Source organism: Poecilia mexicana, unplaced genomic scaffold, assembly GCF_051168715.1.
Source record: "Poecilia mexicana isolate PSO_F unplaced genomic scaffold, ASM5116871v1 scaffold_18, whole genome shotgun sequence".
In the NCBI taxonomy this organism is placed as follows: domain Eukaryota; kingdom Metazoa; phylum Chordata; class Actinopteri; order Cyprinodontiformes; family Poeciliidae; genus Poecilia; species Poecilia mexicana.
The window spans coordinates 9,259,117-9,282,546 of NW_028263387.1; the positions used below are offsets into that span (position 1 = coordinate 9,259,117).

General features: G+C 34.6%; 1 protein-coding gene across 1 annotated transcript; it reads right to left on the reverse strand.

Moving 5' to 3' along the window:
* Positions 1-3,615: 3,615 nt before the first annotated feature.
* LOC106905129 (Fc receptor-like protein 5) lies at positions 3,616-18,034 on the reverse strand. The gene is made up of 17 exons (XM_088016012.1): positions 17,998-18,034; positions 13,873-14,139; positions 12,859-13,107; positions 11,421-11,693; positions 10,731-10,982; positions 9,570-9,851; positions 8,372-8,671; positions 7,300-7,566; positions 6,102-6,350; positions 5,843-5,953; positions 5,692-5,707; positions 5,518-5,597; positions 5,063-5,113; positions 4,815-4,877; positions 4,673-4,732; positions 4,459-4,518; positions 3,616-4,308 (listed from the first exon to the last, which is right to left on the reverse strand). Exons 1-17 carry the CDS (start codon positions 18,032-18,034, stop codon positions 4,223-4,225), a joined length of 2,703 nt encoding a protein of 900 aa, XP_087872138.1. The 3' UTR covers positions 3,616-4,222.
* Positions 18,035-23,430: the final 5,396 nt, after the last annotated feature.

Below are 23,430 nucleotides of genomic sequence, written 5' to 3' on the forward strand. Positions count from 1 at the left end.
ATACTGTAATGTGATTAAAAGCAGCTCATGACTCATGGAACATTGAAAACCACAATGTTACTGAAAAAGGAGCTAAAGCTGGTGTGTGTGAGTGAGAGAGAGAGAGGTTAAGTGAAACCCACAAGAGTTAGTTGAGCCACAGCAAGGTGTTCAACTTAAATATCTGACCCAGATTATGACCTTGATGATCCACCATCCCTGGATCATCAAGGTCTGGTGGATCCATGGATGCAGAGAAAGAAGCTGAGGATAATAATAGTGTTTAAAATTTAAACTGGTTCAAATCAGTTCATTTTCTTCTTCTATGTTTATTTTTTATTTGATTTCTTTTTCTACATGTGCTTTCTGTTGCTGAAAAATTAACATTTTCTATATACAATGTTTTCTGTCCGACAGTGTGAATATGTTTGAACTATTCATTTATGTAGATGTTTTTTTATTTTTTCTGGTTTATAGAGGGAGATTCAAACTTTACGGTTTCTCTTCGTCTCTACAGAGGCCTCACAGTGAGAATGACCTCATTACCACATTCAGATATGAACTGAACTGTAATAAAAATAGAAGTAAGACCGTGTGAAGCAAGAGCAGTCAGACTGATCTCCAGCATTAAATGAACAATAAGTAAAGTCTCTCTATGCTTTCTGTTCTACAGGGACAAATTATGTCATTCGACACAACACTTATGACCCTTATTTTGAAATTCCCATTATATCTACAATCAAATATGTAAGTGTCTAAGTTCATACAATGTTCTGTTTATTCACTCAAATCTCTTAGGTGCAGTCCCCAGCCGAGTTCCCCCCACACAGAGCACTCTGTACTTTTAGAGTACATTCATTGAGAGCACTTTCAAAAGTGTATTTAAAACAGTCAAGTTCAATGCCGTGTTCCTAGCCGATGTCTGATGTCATGACACAAAGTTCACCAGGGACAGATCGTGTATCAACCAGGGAGCTGCGGTGGCGCCGACGTAGAGCACAACTCACATAAAGAGACCTTAGTCCTCGACGCAGCCGTCGTAAGTTTGATTCCAGCTTGATGTCCTTTGCTCTGTGTCTTCCCTCTCTGTCATTACCCACTTTCATGTCTAACTACTCTCAAATAAAGGCTGCCTGAGCCAAAACACCTGGTAAAAAAGATCACTTATTAGTTTAATTCTTTATCCGAAGTTAACTAAATGAGTTGAGAAAGACTGCCTTAAAATTGTCATTTTAAACACACTTAATGAATTCAATTAAGAAAAGGGGGTTAGAGTTAAGTCGGATAAACTTAATTGAATTACTTCTTACCAATTGAAGCAGCTCAATTAAGTTGGTTCAACTAATTTCTTTTTACAGTGCACCAAGATGTGTTGCTGGTTGTTTCATTTAGCTCTGATACAATGAAAGCACATATCAAGAACAGAGACAAAGTCAAGATAAAGTTTTTTTTAATGTGTCTTGGAAATGTAAGCTCCACAAATCTTTCTGTATCAGAAAGATTTGTGGAGCTGCTAATTGAAAATTAGTTTGATAGCGACCTTGAACGGTCCAGTTCAACAGACAAACATTTACGCTACATTGTTTGTATTTGTGTGAAGTTGAATTTTAACTTTAAATGAGTTGATTTTCATGGTTGGCTCTGTATATTTCTGAGGGTTTTTTTTTTTTCAAAATGTGTTTGATGTTAATTAAAACTTCTCAATGTTTGATATTGTCTAGCAAAATGTCTTTACAACAGGCTACATGGCCACTGCATTAATATATCAATAAGCTACTCTAAGCTGTAGCTGGTGATATATTGTTTGCTGCTGAGCATGATAATTTATGCATCTAAAACAAACAGTATTTTTACATCAACTTATAAGTTATGTGAAACTTCTCCAATTAAAATTGTTTGAATGGACAGAATCTATGTGGTACTGTTCCACATTCTCAAGTGAGAGAGACTCACCTGGTATAAATTAAAATTTTATCTATTGTAATTACGCCTAAGAGAAATTAATTTAATCAAAGAATGTCATGAATATGTGTGTATGTATCCTATCTTACGTTGGGCTGCACCGACTTCAGTTTTCTGGCCATTCGCTGGTTACCGATCTTTAAAAACCTTTACCTGCCGATTTTGATTTTGGCCGATACCAATTTTTTTTTTTGTCTGAAATGTCGCTAAAAATAGCAAGACAGTCTCTGAGTTGGCAACAGTGGGGTGAATATTGTTAACTGTAAACCTGACCTGGTTGATCTGTCAGTCAAACCTCTTATTGCAGAGCAGAAGAGGACAGAAGCTGATTTATAAACCTTTGCTGATGAAGATTAGGGGACAAGATGGACTTCACATGTAGGTATCGGCCCAGGTGTGAGGCTTGTGGGGGGGGGGGGGGGGGGGCTGCCTCCCAGCCTGGGCCCGGATGGGTGTCCATGGGGGCCCAGGTCTGGAGGTGCCAGGGAGGGAGGAATGGTTTCAAGTCGCTTTAATGTCTGATTATAGACAGAGAAAGTGCACCCTCGCCTGTTCAGAAAGGTGTATGTAATGTTAAAGTTATTGTCCCTCAATGGAATATATAGCAGTCAGTCCCAGTGACTGTTTGACTCACGGTTTAGCCAATGTGCTTCCTGGGTAAAAATGAAACGTCTCCCCCCCCCCTCCGCTACGTGAGGGGCCCGGTCATTGGCCCCGCCCCCCAGCCAGATGCTGACTTGTTCTGCTAGTGCATTGACCGATTACCAATCCCCCAAAGTTAAGGAAATCGGCTAATAAATGTATCCTACATATATGTGTGTGTAAGTCGGTGTGGTAAACATCACTGTCAGAGATGCAGTAAGTTTATAGTAGGTGTGTGAATGATCTAATATTCTGTTGATTACAGCAGGTCCACATTGTTAGCAGAACCTGAGGGACCCAAAACCAAATTTTGCTTAGGGCCCCATGGAGGCTTGGGCCGGCCCTCACTCCCTGTAGGTTATTGAAATATTCAGCTATTTGATATTTTTAGAAATGGCAGAAAAAAATCATGTTTTAGTTGAGATTTCTAAGCTTTGAGTCTTTAGGACAATAAACCAGACGACTCTCAAGATAATCTACTGTTATATTTTATATATACATTTATCCTGTGAAATGTAAGATCTTACAAAAAGCTCCTTTATTTCATACTTACATTAAATCCTAAACTCCCAGGAGCAATAGTTACTTCTTTTCTTCTGTTTTATCTGTTGTTACAGATTGAAACAATCAAATTTAACAATCCAGGAAATAAAATCATAACTAGTAAAAATGTGACTAACTTAAGACTACTGAAAACATTTGTTCTACAACAAGTGACTACATATAGTTTTTTTTTTTTTTTGCTCATTGTTCTTTTAACACATATAATTCAACATGTAAGAGTCGGTCCCTTCTGGTTTTTGATTCATAGAATGAATTCTTCTGTTTCCATATAATTTATCTGATTGATATTTCGCTAGATGACTTTAAAAAAAAAAAAAGAAACACATTTGGCTGTATGCCTGAAATCAAATGTATCAAATCAAAGGTCCTAGAAAGACAGTGAGAAGTTTTATTTAGAATTTTTCAACCAAAGGATTCCTTTCTACTTTATACATTTGTATAAATTCATAAACATTAAGAATTGACATGTTTGGTTTTTGATATTTTATTGAAAGCATGGGGGATAATGATGAGTCTAAAGGAAAATTAAAGCTTACATAAGTCATAGTTTGTGGTTATGAAAACATGATTGATTAAACAACTAAAATAATATCAACAACAAAAACAGATTATTAAGCCATTCCTTAGATTAAACTGTAAGGATATTTTTAGGCAAATATTACCATAAATTTTCATAATTTCATTGATTTCAGTTTAAATAAAATGCATTACATTCAACTATTCTGAAAAATTAAGCATATTACTGAAATCATTACTGGAAAATTAACAGAAAGTAGATACGTTTTATAAACATTACTGTATGTCAAACACATTTCAATGCAAGTTATTTTGAAACAATTAAAAGAAATAAAAAAAGTCACTGCAGCAGAGCGCTCACTATAAACAGACGTTCAGTGGTAGATATTGAACAAGCTCTGAAATATGTTTATTTTATGGCTTAAATGGATCCTCAAAGATGCCAAAACATTTAATACAGCTTCTCTCACTGGATTTGTGTGAGAGAGATATAAATGGTGACTGTTCAAAGAAGCTTTTCATTGACTAAATGTCAGAATAAACCATCAGAGCCTCCAGCCTACATGGCAGCGTTGATCCTCAGATCTGGAGCTGATCTGATTTCAGAATAAACTGCTGCCTCTGCTGCTGCAGGACCTGGATTTCCTGTAAACAAAGAGACATTTTTAATACTAAAAGTCAAATGAATACAATTAAAGCAAGTATAACTGGATATACTGCAACATATTAAATGGCATAAAATATAATTTTTAAAAATTATGGGCAGAAAGTACAACAGATAAATGTTGACTTTACCCTTTCCTTTCTTCTTGGCTTTCTTTTTTGGATCAATCGCAGCATAGACTGGAGTGGAGTCTGAAATCAGAGAACAGATCTCAGGAAACGTTTGATCAGTTTATCTTCTTTCATACAGAACTGATGAATCACAGGACCTACAATATCTGAGCTGTAATAACCTGCAGTGTAAAGTTGACATGAAGAAACATTTCACTACAAAGACTGACTGTACCTGCAGCTCCTGTTTTCACCTCAGAGTAAACAGCGCCCTCTTCTGGTGCAGGATGTCTCCCTGGAAAAATCATAAAATAATCACCAACGTATAGGATGAAACCATTGAGTTATTTTATCGACTGTAGAGATGTGGGACTCACTCTCTTTCCCAAATGTCTTCATATCAATGAGAGCGTATGTAACGTCTCTGGGTTCTTCTGGAGCTGAAATATGTAAGTTTTTTGTCAGGGAATTGTCCGTAAATAAATAAATAAATAAATATATATATATATATATATATATATATATATATATATATATATATATATATATACACACACACACACACACACACACACCCACACACACACACACACACACACACACATCTTGAAAAGATCTGATCTACCATTTCCAGCCGCTTCAGCAGAGCCCACATTCTCATACAAATTAACATTATCTGCAGTGAATAAAAAGAGATAAATGTGATTAATTTAACAGCAAAGTCATTTGAACATTTCTCTCAGACATTTGAAAATTCAAAGCTGGAATAAATGTTCGCAAATTTTTAAGAAATCACAGTTATTTCACAAACACTTACAAAACCTTTATAACTCATCATCAGCTTTATGATTATGGATCACAGCAGACAGAAGGACAAGAACAGTAATACTTCTTCACATAATCTCGTAATTTTATATAAAGCACTGCAAGATGTGTTGCATGAACACAGAGAAACTGTATAATATCTGCAGCTGGAGTCTGGGTCAGCAGCAGAGATTTATTGATAATCAAAATCTATAGTAGAAACACTGAGGTTAAATATTCAACATTTGTAAGAAAATGTATCAAAATAAATCTGACCATGACAAAGGGAACTATAATCATGATGTTCAGTCTGGTTTGTAGTGAAGGTCTGACTGTTGCTCTGTGAGCCTTTTGACCTGAAATATAATAAATACATGAAACTTATTCAGGAAAATAAAAATCCACTGCTTTTCTTTAAAAAGGAGAAAAAAAAGTTATGACTCTTCTCACCTGATGCAGCACAAATCTGTGAAAAAAGTCAGATTTGATTATTCAAATCCTCCTGCTGCCATTTTGTATCATAAAAGAAATAAGGTCAGGAATAATTAAACAATTTACAAATGAATATTTGGATCCAGTGTGAAGAGAAACATGTTCTCACCTTTGGACCGTCTGCAGCGCCACAACAAGATCAGGAGAACAATGAGAATAATTCCAACAACTGGTCCAACGATCATCATGACAAGAGAGCTGATAGGACTGGACACAGCTGCTGGAAATAAAGAAATTATTTATCTGTGGTTTTGATCACATCATTCACTGGAAACAGATAAATGTGACTTAAACTGGTCCACCAGCAGCGTTCACCTGATTCCTAATTAAAGTGATTTTTTAAAATCAAACATTTTCCTCCTCCTCACCTCTAACAGACATCCAGCTCCTTGGTGAATCTTTTCCTGAATGTTGACATTTGTAGAAACCTTCATCTGACTTTGACACTGCAGAGATCTTCAGCTCCCCTCTGCTGTCATTATGGATGAGTTTATCATTATGATAGAAAAACACATTGGAGAGAAGTTGTTGTTTTTTATCTCTGCAGCTCAGAGTAACAGGATCTCCTTCAGTCACAGGATGAACAGGACTCAGCAGGAGAGGATCAGAATAATTATCTGTAAAACAACCAGAGAATCATGACATTTAGTGGTACTGGTACTACTGGTGGTAGTAGAACTAAAAGCTTTAAACAAAAATGTTTTCCAATTAATATTTTATATCATATTTCAAGTAGACAACATCAAATGTTTTAATATTAATACTTCACATTTATTTTGTCACCTGAATATTTTCTTTTTAAGCCACCTATGAGGATCAGGACCACATGTCTTCTTATATTTTGACATTTTGTTTTATGACCACTGGTCAGTGCCATGTAAAACTATACCATTGAAATGATTTTCATGATTTTTTTGGTGTTTTTCTTATGTAACACATGTAAATGCACATTTCTCATCATCCCCAGTGAAATCTGCTCTCAGTCAAATTTCTGCTTCCTCTATTCAGATTCATGAGTGAAAAGCTAAGCTGAGTTCAGACGTCCAGAACAGAACAAGACTTTAAAATGACTGAATGATAAAAATCTCACAAAATTAAAGTTGTTAGTTTGATTTTTAAAATATAAAATCACAATTTGGCTAAACTAAAAGAATCAGTGAAAAATGTTTTTATTTTTTTTTCATACATCATGTCATTTTCAAAAAGACAACTTGGGAACCCTGAACCCAGACTGAGTGTCTGACCACACAGTAGGTCAGCCTGATTGTTATTATTGACAAAAATCAGGTAAAGTTTTAGTTTCTGATTTATTCAAGTAGAACATATTTTGATCTAAAAACAAATAAGGATAAGAGCAATACGTTTGACCTAAATTTAAATCAAAATGTTTTTATTTTAATTTGTTAATCATTGCACGGAAAACCTTGATGATACAAATATTTAGATATTGCAGATGAGGAAAAAACTAATTAATATTTACAGGTGCTTAAACAGTATGTACATTAACTGCAAATAATGTTGAAATATAAAGTGAAGAGAAAGAAAAGATAGTAAATCATAACCCACCATGTACAGTGATGTTGACAGCATTGCTGAACTCTCCTGATCCAGACTCACACCAGTAAACTCCACTATTAATCCAGTAGGAAGTGATATTACATGTAGATCCAGTCATTTTCCCCCAGTTGGAGCAGTCTGACACTTTTCCTGTTTCTATAAACCTCTTCACTCTCCACCCAGCAGAGTTTCCCTCACAGCTCAGAGTCACAGATTCAGATCTGAAGTGTTGAACTCTGTCAGGATTCACTGAGAGAGAAGCTGCTGGACGAGGATCTGGAAACAAGAAGAAGAAAAAGAAACGCAGCATCTCAGCTGAGCACGGAAAACATTTATAAAATATAACAGATTGAAAACAATCATTTGGTTTTTGTGTATTTTAACAACATTTCAACATGTTAAACTTTATTGGTTGTCTTTACAACAATCCACATATTTCAGTGTATATAAAATAAAATACATCGGTAAAAATGAATCTGTCTTATTTAACAAATAAAGCTGGTAAATATTTTATTTGGTAAAATTTAGCAGTTTAACCTGCTGACTTCTTTTTCTTGACTACATTCAGGTTCCAGTCCCAGCCAGACGTCAGACTACAAACTCTCCATATTTTGTTCAGCTCCTGTTTTTTTCTTCTCTGTTGTCTTTGCTCTGCTTGTTTACAACCATTAAATATTTCTAACCAAACCACCAGCTCAGCTCTAGACTGAATGTATCCAGGCCTACAAGAGCATCGATGTTCAGGAACTAAATGAAAGTAACAATCCATAAATCTCTTTACTTATATTTCAACATGATTTGCAGTTAATGTACATACTGTTTTAAGCACCTTTAAATATTAATTAATGGATCAATTTGTAATAATGTTGAAGTTTCCTCTGAATCTAAAGTAATTCAAGTTTATTATCTGGTGAAAATATAAAAATATTAAACTTATTTCATCTTTTTGGATAATTAGGAAAAGAACAAACAATGTGCAACATACTTTTGATTAACATTAAAGATTAAAGATTAGATAAAAATAAATGAAACTGAAATCATGGCTCCTGTTTATTTATAGCACAGAGAGAAACAAACTGACCTGCAGACCAGATAAACTTTGGTTCACTGTATTCAGTGTAGTTCACTGGTTCTCCTCTTCCTGCTCTGCACACAAATCCTGCTGTGTGAGTCGGTCCAGTAATGGTGTAGTTCTGTTCTGTCCCACTGGTGCCAGGAAGCAGCTCAAATCTATAATAACTGACTGATGGATCAGGAACAGCTTTATACCAGAAGAACCTCCATCCTGCTGGTTGATGCTCCAAACCCTCACAGCTCAGAGTCACTGAGGCTCCAGGATTCAGCCATGATGGAGACACAGAGAGGACAGGAACAAGTTGACCTGTTGAAATCAAACAATTAGAAACATTAACATTATATTAGAATATGACTTCGACTGAAATATATCAATTTAAATGTTTTATTAACTTAATTTCTAAATGATTTTAATGACATGTATCAGGAAATGTACTTAAAATGACAACAGTTTAGTGATTATAAATCTTACTAATAATAAATCTCCATCCATTGTTTACAGCTGATTGTCTTTACTGGTTTTTATCTCCAGCAGTTTCTGGTTAAAGGTGGGTTACAACCTGAACAAGTCACCAGTCCATCACAGGACAAACAACCATACACACACTCAACTTAGACACACCAATAACAGTCATGAGGAGTGAGAACACACACATACACACACACATGCCCATCTACACACACACACGCACACACGCACACACACACACCAACATACTAAGTCCATGCAGAAAGACAACAGGTCAGGATTCAGTTCTTCCATCTGCTACTGATGATAAATACAAATAGAAATTTCAACATTGTTATTTGTTGCTTCAAATTACATTTTGTTTCCTCCTCTGTTCCCTGGAGAACCTGTTTGCTTTCAGAGTCAAATTTTAAGTTTATGAAAGAATAAAATTAGGAAACATAAAATCCTGAATGAAATAAAGCTGTGAGAAAATCTCTAAAACAAACATGATGAATTTGATTAAATAAAGAAACAACTTTACCACCAAATGTCACAAAATATAATAAAGGATGAGCCTCTCATCTTAAATCCATTTACAGATGGATTTAAATTTCAGGCATCATAAATAAAAACTACATTTTATTTTACTCTGGTTAGTTTTTCTCTGGTTTTCATCACAAACTGCAGCACTGAACAGAAATTCAAGATTCAGACCTCATTTGTTTTTTCAGTGATGAACAGAAACTAAACTCACCAATTTCATTAATAATGACCTTTATGCTGGTTTCAGTGTAGAAAACTGGATCTCCTCTTCCTCCTCTTCCTCCTCTGCAGCTGTAAACACCTTCATCTGAGACGATGAAGACTCCATCTGGATCATTGGTTCTGATGAACTGACCTGTATGATCCACTGACTGCCGTCTGAACAAATCAAACTTCCAGCCAGCAGATCCACTAACAGAGCAGGTCAGTGTTACACTGCCCCCTGCTGGTATGATTGTATCACTTGCTGTCAGTTTGGCTGCAGGTTTATTTACTGATGATTGAGGCAAAGAAAAAAAGAACAAAATCATCAAAATTGTTCTAGTTTTAAAACATCCAGTTTGGTTTATTTATACAACATCAATTAATAAATAACTTCTCAGTTCACTTTATAAGACAAACATGTCCAATTAATATCCAGGTTTATAAAACCCTCTATTGTCCAAATTTAAATACATTTATTCCACTAAAAACATTTTAATCCCATAAATCAGACTTTATATTTTGATGGTTTAATTTAACCACTAAAATCAAACAGAAATAAACTCTAAGCAGGACTGATGGGAAACGTTTCATTTAATTTTATATAAAATATCAATATAACTATTTTCTTGTTACAATGTCAAAGTTTTTAATGAACATCACATCCGGTCTATGTGTTCATATATTTACTAAAATATAATAAAAAAAACTAATCTTTTTTCATAAACACATTCTTTACTCACTACAGGATCTACTGTTCATCAACACTGTCCTGAAATGTAGACAGGATTGTGCAAAAGTCTTGGTCCATCAGTTCTAAACTCTCTAATGCAAAAATCCAAACTATCTGTCACTTTTAAAACTGATTGATTTCAATGATCCTTCAGACTTTTAAGTAATTTAAGAGTTTTTGTTTTTCTATCAGCTTTGGCTGTTTTATTTTTAACCATGACCTCTTAAATATTATTGATATTAAATCTAGAATTATATTTACAAAAAAGAACTAAAGTCACTAATTAAAGCTGATTTTTTCATCTTGTGTTTAGAAATTTAACTAAAATCTTTCATCAACATGGAAAAGTTTAACGGTAAGAAAACATGACTGTTAAGATGAGACTTGATGAAAAATTGTAAATAATCACTTTAGTTTTATAACAGATGATCTACTTACAAACAGTTAATGAGAGATCATCACTCCATTGTGTGAACTGATACTGATAGTTTCTTCTTCCTCTGCAGCTGAATGTGTCTCTATCAGCTGCAATAATCTTGTATTCACTGGATGTTGGAGAGTTTCTGTAGTTTGTTCTCCATTCATACGTCCACTGAGTTCCTCCTCTGATCTCACATCTCAGAGTGACCGTCTCTCCTCTGAATATCTCAGACCAGTCGGGTTTCCAGGTCACAGTGGGTTTAATGGAAACTGTTGACATAGAAAAATCTCTGGTTAGAAATGTAACAAAACAAAGTCAGAACTAAAACCTTTGCTCTTTCTCAGAGGCTGTGATTCACTGTTTTAGGGGTCAAACTGATTTAAAACAGTTAATATTAAAACTGAATAATTTGGGGATATAAATGAAATAACAGTGAATCCTAAATATAGGAAATAATTAACATTAGTTGAAAAGATAACAGAAATAAGAAAACCACATACAGTTAAAAGCTTTTAAACTTATTAGATTTCAAAACAGTTTGATGTGAAATTTCAATATCAAACTCATGCAGCAAGATGCTGTTTAAAATTATTAAATAATATAATATTACATTTAATATCATATTACATGAATGAGCTTGTTCTATTGATGTATTTATAAGCTCCAGATAATTTGTTGTTTCTGTGATTAATAGAAACTAAACTCACCAGTTTTCCATAGGGTGACTTTATTGCTGGTTTCAGTGTAGAAAACTGGATCTCCTCTTCCTCCTCTGCAGCTGTAAACACCTTCATCTGAGATGATGAAGACTCCATCTGGATCATTGGTTCTGATGAACTGACCTGTATGATCCACTGACTGCCGTCTGAACAAATCAAACTTCCAGCCAGCAGATCCACTAACAGAGCAGGTCAGTGTTACACTGCCCCCTGCTGGTATGATTGTATCACTTGCTGTCAGTTTGGCTGCAGGTTTATTTACTGATGATTGAGGCAAAGAAAAAAAGAACAAAATCATCAAAATTATTCTAGTTTTAAAACATTCAGTTTGGTTTATTTACACAGCACCAGTTTATAAACTATAACATGTATCACTGTAAGACAAACAGCTTCAATCCAATCCTGTTAGGTGCACATTATAAAAATCTGATTGATCCAAAGGAAGCATTTCAGTAACAAGTCAAAAAAGTTTTATGGTTTTATTTAATCAGTAAAATCAAACAGAAATAAAAAAAAAAAACTATACCTGAAACTGATGACATGTTTTCTTTATTTTTTTAATAGAAAAATCAATGCAGTTATTGACTCATTAATTTTGTCAAATGTTTTTTAACCAACAGCATCTCTGGTCTTTATGGATTGACATATTTATTTAATGGAACATTACAAAATCTGCCTTAACTACTCAAATATAGACTTTATTCATATTAGAGAACTTACTTTTAATCAACACATTAACTAATAAAACACAGAAATCATAATAATCTGACTGTGATTGAATCAAATCATGTTGTATCAAATCCCAGTCAGAGCTGAGCTGAACCAAACTACTGAACCAGAACATCTTCTAATGTTCTGCTGCAGTCAGGAGAACTGGGCTGGAAATCAGCTCTACTGCACAAATCACTTCTCAGTCCTTCAACAAGGAAAGCTCTGCTGACAACTAAAGGTTGAAATTCTCCTTCAAATATTTAAACTTTCTGTCATCTTTAAAAGTTATTGTTTGTAAAGTTCATCCAGACTTTCCAATGAATTTCACTGTTGATTTATTTATTGTTTGTATTTATTATTAACAACAGTTACTGTAACAGGAAATTTGTCTCAATCCAGAATTACACAAAATGTGACCTGGACTGTCAAAAACATAAAACACACATTGTGTAATGGGTCATTGTTCCTCTTTCTCTTTCAAGAAATCTTTATCTTTTAGCATCAACCTGTTATTCGACATAAATCTATGAAATATTATTTTCTTTTGATCAATGAATGATTTGAAGGAAAAGGAAACATTGATTTATAGTTTTTATGTTTGAAAAACTAAACTAAAATATTTGGGCAACAAATTAGGAAAATTGACCTTTTTAAGTGCAACTTGATGGAACATTGTAAATAATAACTTCATGTCTATAATAGATGATCTACTTACCAACAGTTAATGAGTATTGAGTCCATTGTGTGAACTGATGGTTTCCTTTTCCTCTGCAGCTGAATGTACCACTGTCAGCTTTGTTGATCTTGTATTCACTGGATGTTGGAGAATAATTTAACCCGACTGGTCTCCATTCATACGTCCACTCAGTTCCTCCTCCTCTGATCTCACATCTCAGAGTGACCGTCTCTCCTCTGAATATCTCAGACCAGCTGTGTTTCAGGGTCACACTGGGTTTAATGGAAACTGTTCACATAAATAAATATCTGGTTAGAAATGTAATAATAATAATTAGCAGTAAAACTTTTCCTGCTATGCTGATGATAATCATATCATGTCACAAATTGCAGCATTGTTGCAAATTTAACATCTAAAACTCAAAATGACAAATCAGTTCCAGTAGAGAACTGATTTTACCTGTCAGTGAAAGTCTTTGACACCTTCATACAGGTCAAATATAATACAGAAAATCTTCCATTAACTGCAGCAGAGCCACATGTGGTTTATGTTTTAAATGTAATTTGATTTGGTTCATGTTGGACAAACAAGAAATCTGTAAAGTCTCAGACATCTGAGCATGAGAAGCATTATAAACACATAAGATGGATCATGCAGCTGCCCAGCATTTTAGATTTACTGATGGTTTTATTTAATATAAGGAAAGACTCTGATTGGGTCAACAGTTCATCTTTGATTTGATTGTTGTTCTGGTTTCACAGTGAAGATTGTGGTTCGTTCTGTCCATTGTTTCAGTGACCAATAGATTTGTAATTATACTTTTTTTCTTCAGTTATTCTGGTTCACTTGTTCCAGGTTGATTATAATAAATAGCATGAATGTTGTGTTCACTGTGTCAAAAGGTTTGTTAAATACTTCATTGCTTGTCTGTTCCTAGTGATTATTATTCATATTGTTGGTTCAAATATGAACTATTTCTATAGAACTGGGACAGAAACTGAAGATCCAAACTGCATCTCTAATTAGGTTGATGATTAAAATGATTAAACTCACCAGTTTTAATGTCGACTTCATTGCTGAATTCAGTGTAGAAAACTGGATCTCCTCTTCCTCCTCTGCATTTGTACACACCGCCCTGTGTGACACTGAGGACTGCACCTCGTTCATTGTTTGTGATGAACTGATATCTATTATTCACTGACTTCTTGAACCAGTAAATCTTCCAGTCAGCAGAGCCCTTCACTGAGCAGGCCAGTGTCACACTGCCCCCTGCTGGCAGGGATGTTATTGCTGGTGTTACTGTGGCTTTGGGTTTATCAGCTGTTGATGCAAAACATAAAAACAAGTAAATGTTAAAATTATTGCTACAATCTCATCTTAATATGGCAACATACAGTTCTATATGTTGCTATAAATCACATGTTGAGTTACTAGAACCAAACACTAATAATGAATCTTAAACAAAACTGACAGGTCAGATTTACCATCAAGCCATTAAACCATAATTAGAAAATAAATGACATTTAACTATTATGTAAAATTGATAACAAAACTTCAAAACAGGACTGATAACTACAATTCAGGCCCTGTCAGATTATTTCTAAATATAAATTATTTATCAACCAGGAGGTTCAGACTGAACGACTCAGGAAGAGTTTTTATCCCAGTCAGAGCTGAGCTGAACCAAACTACTGAACCAGAACATCTTCTAATGTTCTGCTGCAGTCAGGAGAACTGGGCTGGAAATCAGCTCTACTGCACAAATCACTTCTCAGTCCTTCAACAAGGAAAGCTCTGCTGACAACTAAAGGTTGAACTGTTTTTAGTCTAGTGGTGATTTTTCTAAACTTTCAATCAGATGAATTGAACTCAGAGGAACCACAGTGGCCTCCTGGAAAACTGCAGCAGGACCAGAGAATCACAATCTGCCTCCTATCAGCTTTTATTGGCTCATTGGAGGATGGAGGGATTTTATATGACAGACATTTTACTAAAATAGAGACAGTATTGAGCAAAAGTCTTGGTCTAATCATCAGTTCTCTAAGCTCCTTCCAAACTTTTTATCAGATTTAAAACTGATTGTTTTTAAACTTCCTCCATGTTCATATTTTCCCTCAACTTTGGTTGATTTATTTTAAATAAATATGACAGAAATGAAGTTTAACATTTATAACATTGTTTTACTGACAAAAAGTCAATTCTGTAGATGATTATAACAATATGATATTTTTTTCTCTAACAAATTGATGAATAAATGATTTTAAGCAGAAGAAAAAGCTGATTTTTAGTTTTTGTCTGAAAATTTAAAATATTAAAGCAATATAAAATTTTAGGTAGGAAAAATGTTGCTGATTAAATGAGACTTGATGAAACAATTTAAATAATCACTTCATGTCAATAACAGATTACTTACAAACAGTTAATGAATATTCTTCACTCCATTGTGTTGATTCATCGTTTCTTGTTCCTATGCACCTGAATCCTCCACTGTCAGCTGTTATTGATATGGAGTCACTGGATGATTGATAGTCTTTGTCATTTATTCTCCAATAATACGTCCACTCAGTTCCTCCTCTGATCTCACATGTCAGAGTGACCGTCTCTCCTCTGAATATCTCAGACCAGTAGTGTTTCCAGGTTATTGTGGGTTTAATGGAAGCTGTTCACATAAAGAATCTCTGGTTGGAAATGTAACATATAAAACTTTTCCTGCCATGTCAAATAACAAACATTTATTGTGTCCAAGGGTAAATATGATGAAACAGAAATTAAATTCATTTTGAAAGACAGAAAGTAATCACAGATGATACAGAAATAAAAAGAATATATTCATTCAAAAATATTTAAACATAAACATGTATATTTTGTACCAATGGGCTGCATGAAGTTTGTATCTGAGGTCAGTGTAGCTGTTTCCTTTGTATCACCTGATTGAAGGATCAGTTAAAAAAATTTAAAAATCTGTCAAATCATCAAATGATTGGAGTTGCAAATGTCTGTCTGTGGTCTGGAGAAACTGGAATTAATTAAATTTACACTATTAAATACAGATAAACATCATCAGGGTGTACAGTAGTTATTTAGCTGAAATCATGAATTCCTGCACATCTTCCTGTTGCTGAACCAGGATCCTCACAGCTGAACAACAACAAACGATGGAGATACAAGACTTGATTTTTCAGTGTTGGACAAAAATTGTAGCATGTTGCAGGTTTTTAATCTACACTGCAAAAATATAAAATCTAATAAAGTATTTTCATCTAGTTTCTAGTGCAAATCTCTAAAAACACTTGAAATAAGACAATAAAAACTTACAAGGAACTTCTCAGCAAATAAAACGATTCTGAACTACTGATGAAAAACTATTAGTTCCACTTGCAGATTATTTCATTTATCACAAGAGGAAAATGTGTTGAGCCTGAAAATAATAAATCAGTTCCAGCAGAAAATTATTTTTCCTGTGACTGACAGCTTTGAAACCTTCACACACACAGAAATACTGTTAAGTCCTTCATTGCAGGACGAACTGGAGAGAAAACTTGGTCCTAGAGGAAGATCCACCAACCAGATCAGACGTTTCTACATCCCTGCACTTTATCAGAGGGTTTTTCATTTTACTGCTGGAATTTTAAGACAGACCACATATCTAAAGTCTTAGCATTCATATATCAGGAATGTCAATGGTATTAAATTTGATTTAATGGTTTCAACAGAGATAAAAGATTAAACTGTTAATTTAGGTCTTAATTAAAAAAGTCCAAAGAATCGTCTTCATAGTTTGATTGTTGTGTTGCTATTAATAATCTTTGTGTTTAAGTTTGATTTGTTCACAGATTTCACCAAACTTATATTTAAACACTGTTAGTGATGCTGATGCTGCAGGACCAGGCCAGTGGGTTTGAAGGGTTTGTGCTTTAAGTGATGTCAGAACATTTATATCCCTGAATGGATGGATTGTTGCCAGGAATCCATCCATTTTCTTACACCCTTATCCCATTGGGGTCAGGAGGGATGCTGGAGCCCAGCTGTCAACTGTACCGAGAGGCAGGATCACTCTGAACAGGTCGCCAGTCCATTACAGGGCAACACAGAGACAGACACATACACACACTCAAACCTAAAGAGAATTTAAAGAGACCAATTAACCTGACAGTCATGTTTTTGGACTGTGGGAGGAAACCAGAGTACCTGGAGAGAACCCAACATTCACAGGGAGAACATGTAAAGGACTTGTAATTGCAAAGAAATTGTAAAGTCTGACTGATAGTGAGATTAATAAATGTCAGTATAAAGAAAAGGGAAGTAACTTTGTCTACATGAACTTTTTGCCTTCACATTACAGACAGCAGATGGCGCTAAAGAGAGAAAACATTTCAACTTTTACAGAAAAGCACAAACCTTTCTCCTCTTTAAGTTTCCTCTCATGTGAATTTTCAGTTTTAAACACATAAACATCTTATAAACATGGTAACTTCATATTATAGTGTAAGATGCTGAGGCAGCCATTAAATACATTAGACAGTTTGATCTTGAAAGCAGAAAGTTACTGACTTGTTTCCGTGTCTCTTTCCTGATTATCGTTTTTATTTCCTGATTCACTCGGATATGTTGAGTTGATCAAATAGAGTGAAAAATATTCATCTACTGTTAATATTTTGCACATACAGATCTTTATTTGAACACAAATCGATGCACTGTTTTTCAATTAGTCTAACTAGCTTTCAAATAAAACTGAAAAAATGTATATTTAATTTAAAATGCATAAAAAGTTGGTGGTTAATTATATATTTATCATAAACTGAATGAAAAACAAACAAGAAAAACTGATTCTCACCTTCAGCATTTATATAGATGAGATTACTGAGAACTGCAATGAAGAGCAGAAGCTGATCAGATATGATTAAAGTCAAAACAAATATATTTTAACTTTAGCGACATTTCAGGTAAAAATGCTTTGGTTTTAGAAATAAAGTCAGAGATAAAATATGTAATGACAAAAAGACTTCATGTCAAAAAGCATTTATAAAACAACACCAAGACAACATGTAGAGTTAGTCAGAGAAAACACACATCGCTTCTTGTCAAGATGACAGAGAAACAGATCAAACTGTGTTAAACTCTAATTCCATCTTACAGAATCATTTTGATCATTAAACATGAAGTCAGTGATGAACTTACAGAAAAATCCCAGCATGCAGAGCAGAGCGTTCTCCATCCTCACATCCAGACCTTCTGCTCATCAGAAAGGTTTCTACGTTGTTTTATCTATAAGTATGAAGACGTTACATCTGTCACACATAAATGACACCAGCATGTTTTATGCTTCTCAGTATAGCTGTGTGTTTCCTCCCCTTTTTACACAAACTTCACAGCAGCAGCAGCAGCTTTGACCGCAGCAGTTAGTGGGTTTTATTTCCTGTCCACTGCACAGACATTTCAACCTGTTTCATGAACAAAACTCTGTATGTGGTTATAAAAATACTGCGACTTTAAACCAATATTGCATGTTGTAAAGAAATATGTTAATGTGAATCTGAGTTTTTGTCAGCAGTTTCTTTCTGACTCTTAAATTTCTCGTTTTTTGCTGCATGATTTGAAAAAATTTTTTCACACCTTTTTTGTGTAACTTCCTTTCATCTGTTTCTCAGCTCTGTGATAAACAAATGACCTGCCTGGTGGGTTTGCAGCTTATGTGCTGTTAAGTGACACAATTAGATATTATAATGTGATTAAAAGCAGCTAATGACTCATGGAACATTGAATACCACGATGTTACTGAAAAAGGAGCTAAAGCTGGTGAGAATGTGTGTGAGTGTCTGAGAGAGAGTTTAAGTGAGGTACTTGAACCACAGCAAGTTGTTCAACCTTAAATATCTGAGCCACAATATGACCTTGATGATCCACGAGCCCTGATGGACGATAACATGGATGCAGAGAATGAAGCTGAGGATAATAATAGCCTTTAAAATATAACCGGTTCAAATCAGTTTATTTTCTTCCTCAAATTTTTTTCTCAATTGATTTCTTTTTCAATATGCTTTCTTTTGCTAAAATTTTTTACATTGTCTTGATACAAGGCTTTCTGTCCTATGTTTATACTAGGGATGCTCTGATCAGGTTTTTTGCTGCCGATTCCGATACCAATCACCTACAAGGCCGATCTCTGCCGATCACCCGGATTGGCTGTTAATTTTTCGCCTTAGGTATAAATACTGTTACATGATCTGGCAAAATGGAAAAATGATCTGGCAATAAATTCACCTAATTTAGACATGAATTACAAAATATTTCCAGGCACAATACTACAACTATTCAATCAAAAGGACAACTGAAAAACCTGCAGTAAAATAATATTTAACAGCAAGGCTCTCAACAGCTTAAATTATGCATAAGTCAGATAAATCTCACAACACTGTGTATATCAAATAATGTCAAGAAAAACGAAATATTCATTCAGAGTCAAATGCAGGCTGCATCAAAATAAACAATATTGAGTTACTGAATCAAAACTTCCCGAGAGCTTGGCTAGCTGTTTTGTTTAGCTTTCTGACCGTGATGCTCTTCTGGGTGAGTGTTGGTAGATGTGTGCTGCTTTATTGGCCGCTCTGGATGTCCCCCCCCTTTTTTTTTTTTTTTTTTTTCCTGCAGTGATCTTTGATGTAGCCAAACTCCGTCAAATGTTTGTTTTTTAAACGTCATATTAGATTTGTTGTGTTGATGCATTTAGACATGCTTCACCCCCGAGGTATTTCTTCAGCGGAACACGCAAACTTCCTCATTCACTCTCAGAGCTTTATAGTTCCTCTCCACATCACTTAGGATTTATTGCTGAGCACTTGTGCAGTGAGAAGGAAAGAGAAGATAGCTGCACATGCAGGCTGCGAAGTGAGATGCAGGTGATGGTTTTGGAGATCGGCAACAAGAGACAGTGATCGGCTATCACCCATCATACAGTTTTTCATGGAAATTGTTCCGATCAATCGGCACACCTCTAATTTATACTATTTGTTTATAGAGATGTTTTTGTGTTTACTGATTTCTAGACGGAGATGGAAACTTTATAGTTCCTCTTTGTGTCTAAAGAGGCCTGACAGTGAAAATGATCTCATTATCACATGCAGATCTGAACTGAACTGTAATAAAAATAGAAGAAGTAAGACCTTGTCAAGCAAGTGCAGCCAGACCGATCTTCTCCAGCATGAAAATGTATAAGAGAAGTCCATCTATGCTTTCTGTACTACAGGGACAAATTATGTATCATTTGGCATAAAATGACCTGTGACCCTTAGTTCGAAATTCCCATTTTATCCACAACCAAGTGTCTAAGAGATGGTTCATAAAATGTGCCGTTTATTTACACAAAGCTCCTCCTTAGAGCTGCAGTGCTCAGCCAATCTCCCTCCACACAGAGCACTCTTCCCCTGTGCCTCCCCCATGTAGCTCCTCCAGATTAGCAGCAGCAGATAGCAAACACCCTTTGGAACTGCATGTCTGCTGAGTTCATCATAGGAAATACTTCTCAGTCTAATACTCCAAAGCAAAGGGGGAAGTGTCAGACATCAGCTTCTTAAAGAGTCAGAGGCCAATTTCAGGTGCTACAAACAGCTGTGATGCAAAATCAAATTTCTTTTGAGTTATTTTACATAGACAGTCTTTTCATAACAACCGCTGATAACCTGGTTACTAGATTGAACAAAAAAAAAGGCATTATTAGCCATCAAGGCCTTTACCTGATGATTCCTTTACTCAAAATATGAATGGTCCCACAATAAACTGGAATGGTGAAACTCTGTACTTAATATATTGTATTATATTATGTATTAAGTATGTAAAATATTAGTCTGTACCTCCATCTAGTGGCTGTTAAGGGACACTGCAACATATTTATTGCTTCAGGGCTCTCTCTGTAGGCTATTCAAATATACAGATGCTTAATATTTTTGGAGATGGCAGAACAAATCATTTTTAATTTCAAGTTTTTAAGCTTTGAGACTTCATGACAACAAACACTGTGAGCTCTGATTCCAGGCAGCTCTCATGCTTATGAACTTCAGTGCTGATATTGAAAGTTTACTTCTGTCATATTAAAAGCACAGTTCTGTGCATGTAAGCATTTTCACCTGCAGTGATAAAATGGTTATATAAGTGATGAATTATAATATTCACATCCAGTTATGGCTTGGGTTGTGTAGAGGGAGCTCTGGTTGTCATCTCCTCTGACCAATGAGAGTCAGACGTGTTGAAGAACCTGAACATTTAAACTGGTTCTTTCTGTCTCCACATATCAGGTCTGATTGCTGTGCCACCAAGGAGCCCTTTCCAGATGGATTTATTTACATGAGCTTTTGCAGCACTAAACTCCTTTTGAAAATTCATTTGGTCAAAAAGATTTTTATGAGTAGCTTGTCTCAGACGGGAGCTGTAAATGTATCCTGTAGAAATAATAGTCACAGAAAGGATGAGAGGTTCTGTGGAGATAAAGCTGAAGACAAACTTCCAGTAAATCACAAAACAAATAACTGTTGATTTATGCTGTACAGAAGAATAATTTAAAGGTGTTTTGTTACCTGAGTAAGGTATCTGTACTTTATTTCAAGATTTCTTGGACTAGTGGCTTATATTGAACAGTATTTTTACAGGAAAGAGGATGAGATTTTAATTTTATCACTGGTGAAATAAAACTCTAGTTCAATTTTGCATTTCTGCTCAGTGGCTGTTTTTGATATGAGCTCTATGTATGGGCAGTTGCCCAGGGCGGCATTAGAAAGAACAAAAAAAATATTTAGCATCTGTCAGCGGTGCCCTGAACAAGTTTCCCTTGATTGCTGGTGAAGAGTGGGGTATATATTATTGTTTGAATTTTAATTAGTTGGAGGGCGACAAAAGGAGGGATTTGCCCAGGATGCCATTCCTACAAGATCCACCACTGATTTTCAACAAGTTACATTTCTTCTGGCCTGTGGATATCTAGAAAACATCCTCCATTTCTGTTTGGGTTACATTAGAAGAAAACTGATGTACCATATCTCACCATTCATAACACAATAGAAAGAATCAAAGTCTCTGAGTCTGAAGAAACTCATTTAATTTTCCACACACCACTGACACTTAAAATGTCTAGATGAGAATATTTTTTAATTCATATTTTCAGTCAAAATTCTTAAAGAGTGACTTTACAAGTATTTAGCTTAATTACAAAAGAAACTTAAGATGGCAACATTGAAAATGTGTCGCACATTTAAATGTTAAAATAATAGAATCAAAGCATCAGGAGCATCTTAAAAATGAATATTACATTTCAAGAATCTGGTAGACAGTAAACAGTACATGTAAAACACGGCTCTTTGCTAAAACAAAGCTAAAGAAGCATATCTGATATTTGGAATCCATGTTAGTTCAAAGACTTGCAATAACATCTTATAAAAATATGAGATTATAAAAAATAAAAGCTTTTATTTCATACAGTAGATTGAACCATCACATCATTCAGTCTGCAAAGCTGCTTCGGTTGCTGCAGGATTATTTTCCTGTCAGAGGAGAGATAATTTCAGTGAGATATTTATCAACATTAACATTAATTAAAGCCTCAGACATGAACATGTTCAAAGAATAAAATCATATTTTTAATTCTATTTCAGTTGTTTACTTTAAACATTCGGTTCAGGAACACAAAGATTGATACAATTTGAAGCTATCAAAACATGAACTGCTTTGATTAATCTAAAAACAAATATTGGATCAAAAAGCATGATGATGAAACTCTGTACCTTTACGTTAAATTATTCATCTGTACCTCCATCTAGCGGCTGTTAAATGGCACTGCAACAGATTTACTGCTTCAGAGCTCTCACTGCATGTTACTCAAATACTCAGCTGTTTTATCATGTTTTATTTCAGATTTTTAAGCTTTGAATATTTAGGACAATAATAAACACTGTGATCTCTGATAACGGGCGGCTCTCATGCTTATGAACTTCAATGCTGCTGTGCAGAGTTGTCCAACATCAACAAATATTAAAGTGAAATGATACTTTGGCAAGTTTTAATTGGCATTGATTTTCATTCTCAATTCTGAAAGTCACTTTACAAATATGTAACTTAATCACAAAAGAGACTGAAAATGTGCCACACATTTAAATGTTCATATTTAATAACATCATTTGATCAATAGCATCTCAAATATGAATATGATATGTTTTTGCTACATTTAACAATGAACAATGCATGCAAAAAAATAAAAAATAAAATAAAAAAACTGGATTCCATTTTAGTTCACAGATTTACAACAGAATCAAACAGAATATGGGATTATGCAAGAAAACAGCTTTTATCTCATGCAGGAGAATCATTAAGCACTGCTGCTTCTGCTGCTGCAGGATTATTTTCCTGTCAATGGAGAAATTATTTAGTGAGATTTTTATCAACATTAAAAATGAGTTAAAGTCTTCTAAAGACTTGAACATGTCAAAGATATTATATTTTTAACTACATCAGTCATTTACTTTAAGCCTTCTGTTATAAAGCATATCAGAAAAACAAAGATTGATACAATCTGGAGATATTAAAAGATTAATTGTTTTGATTCATCTAAAAATAAACATTGGATAAAAA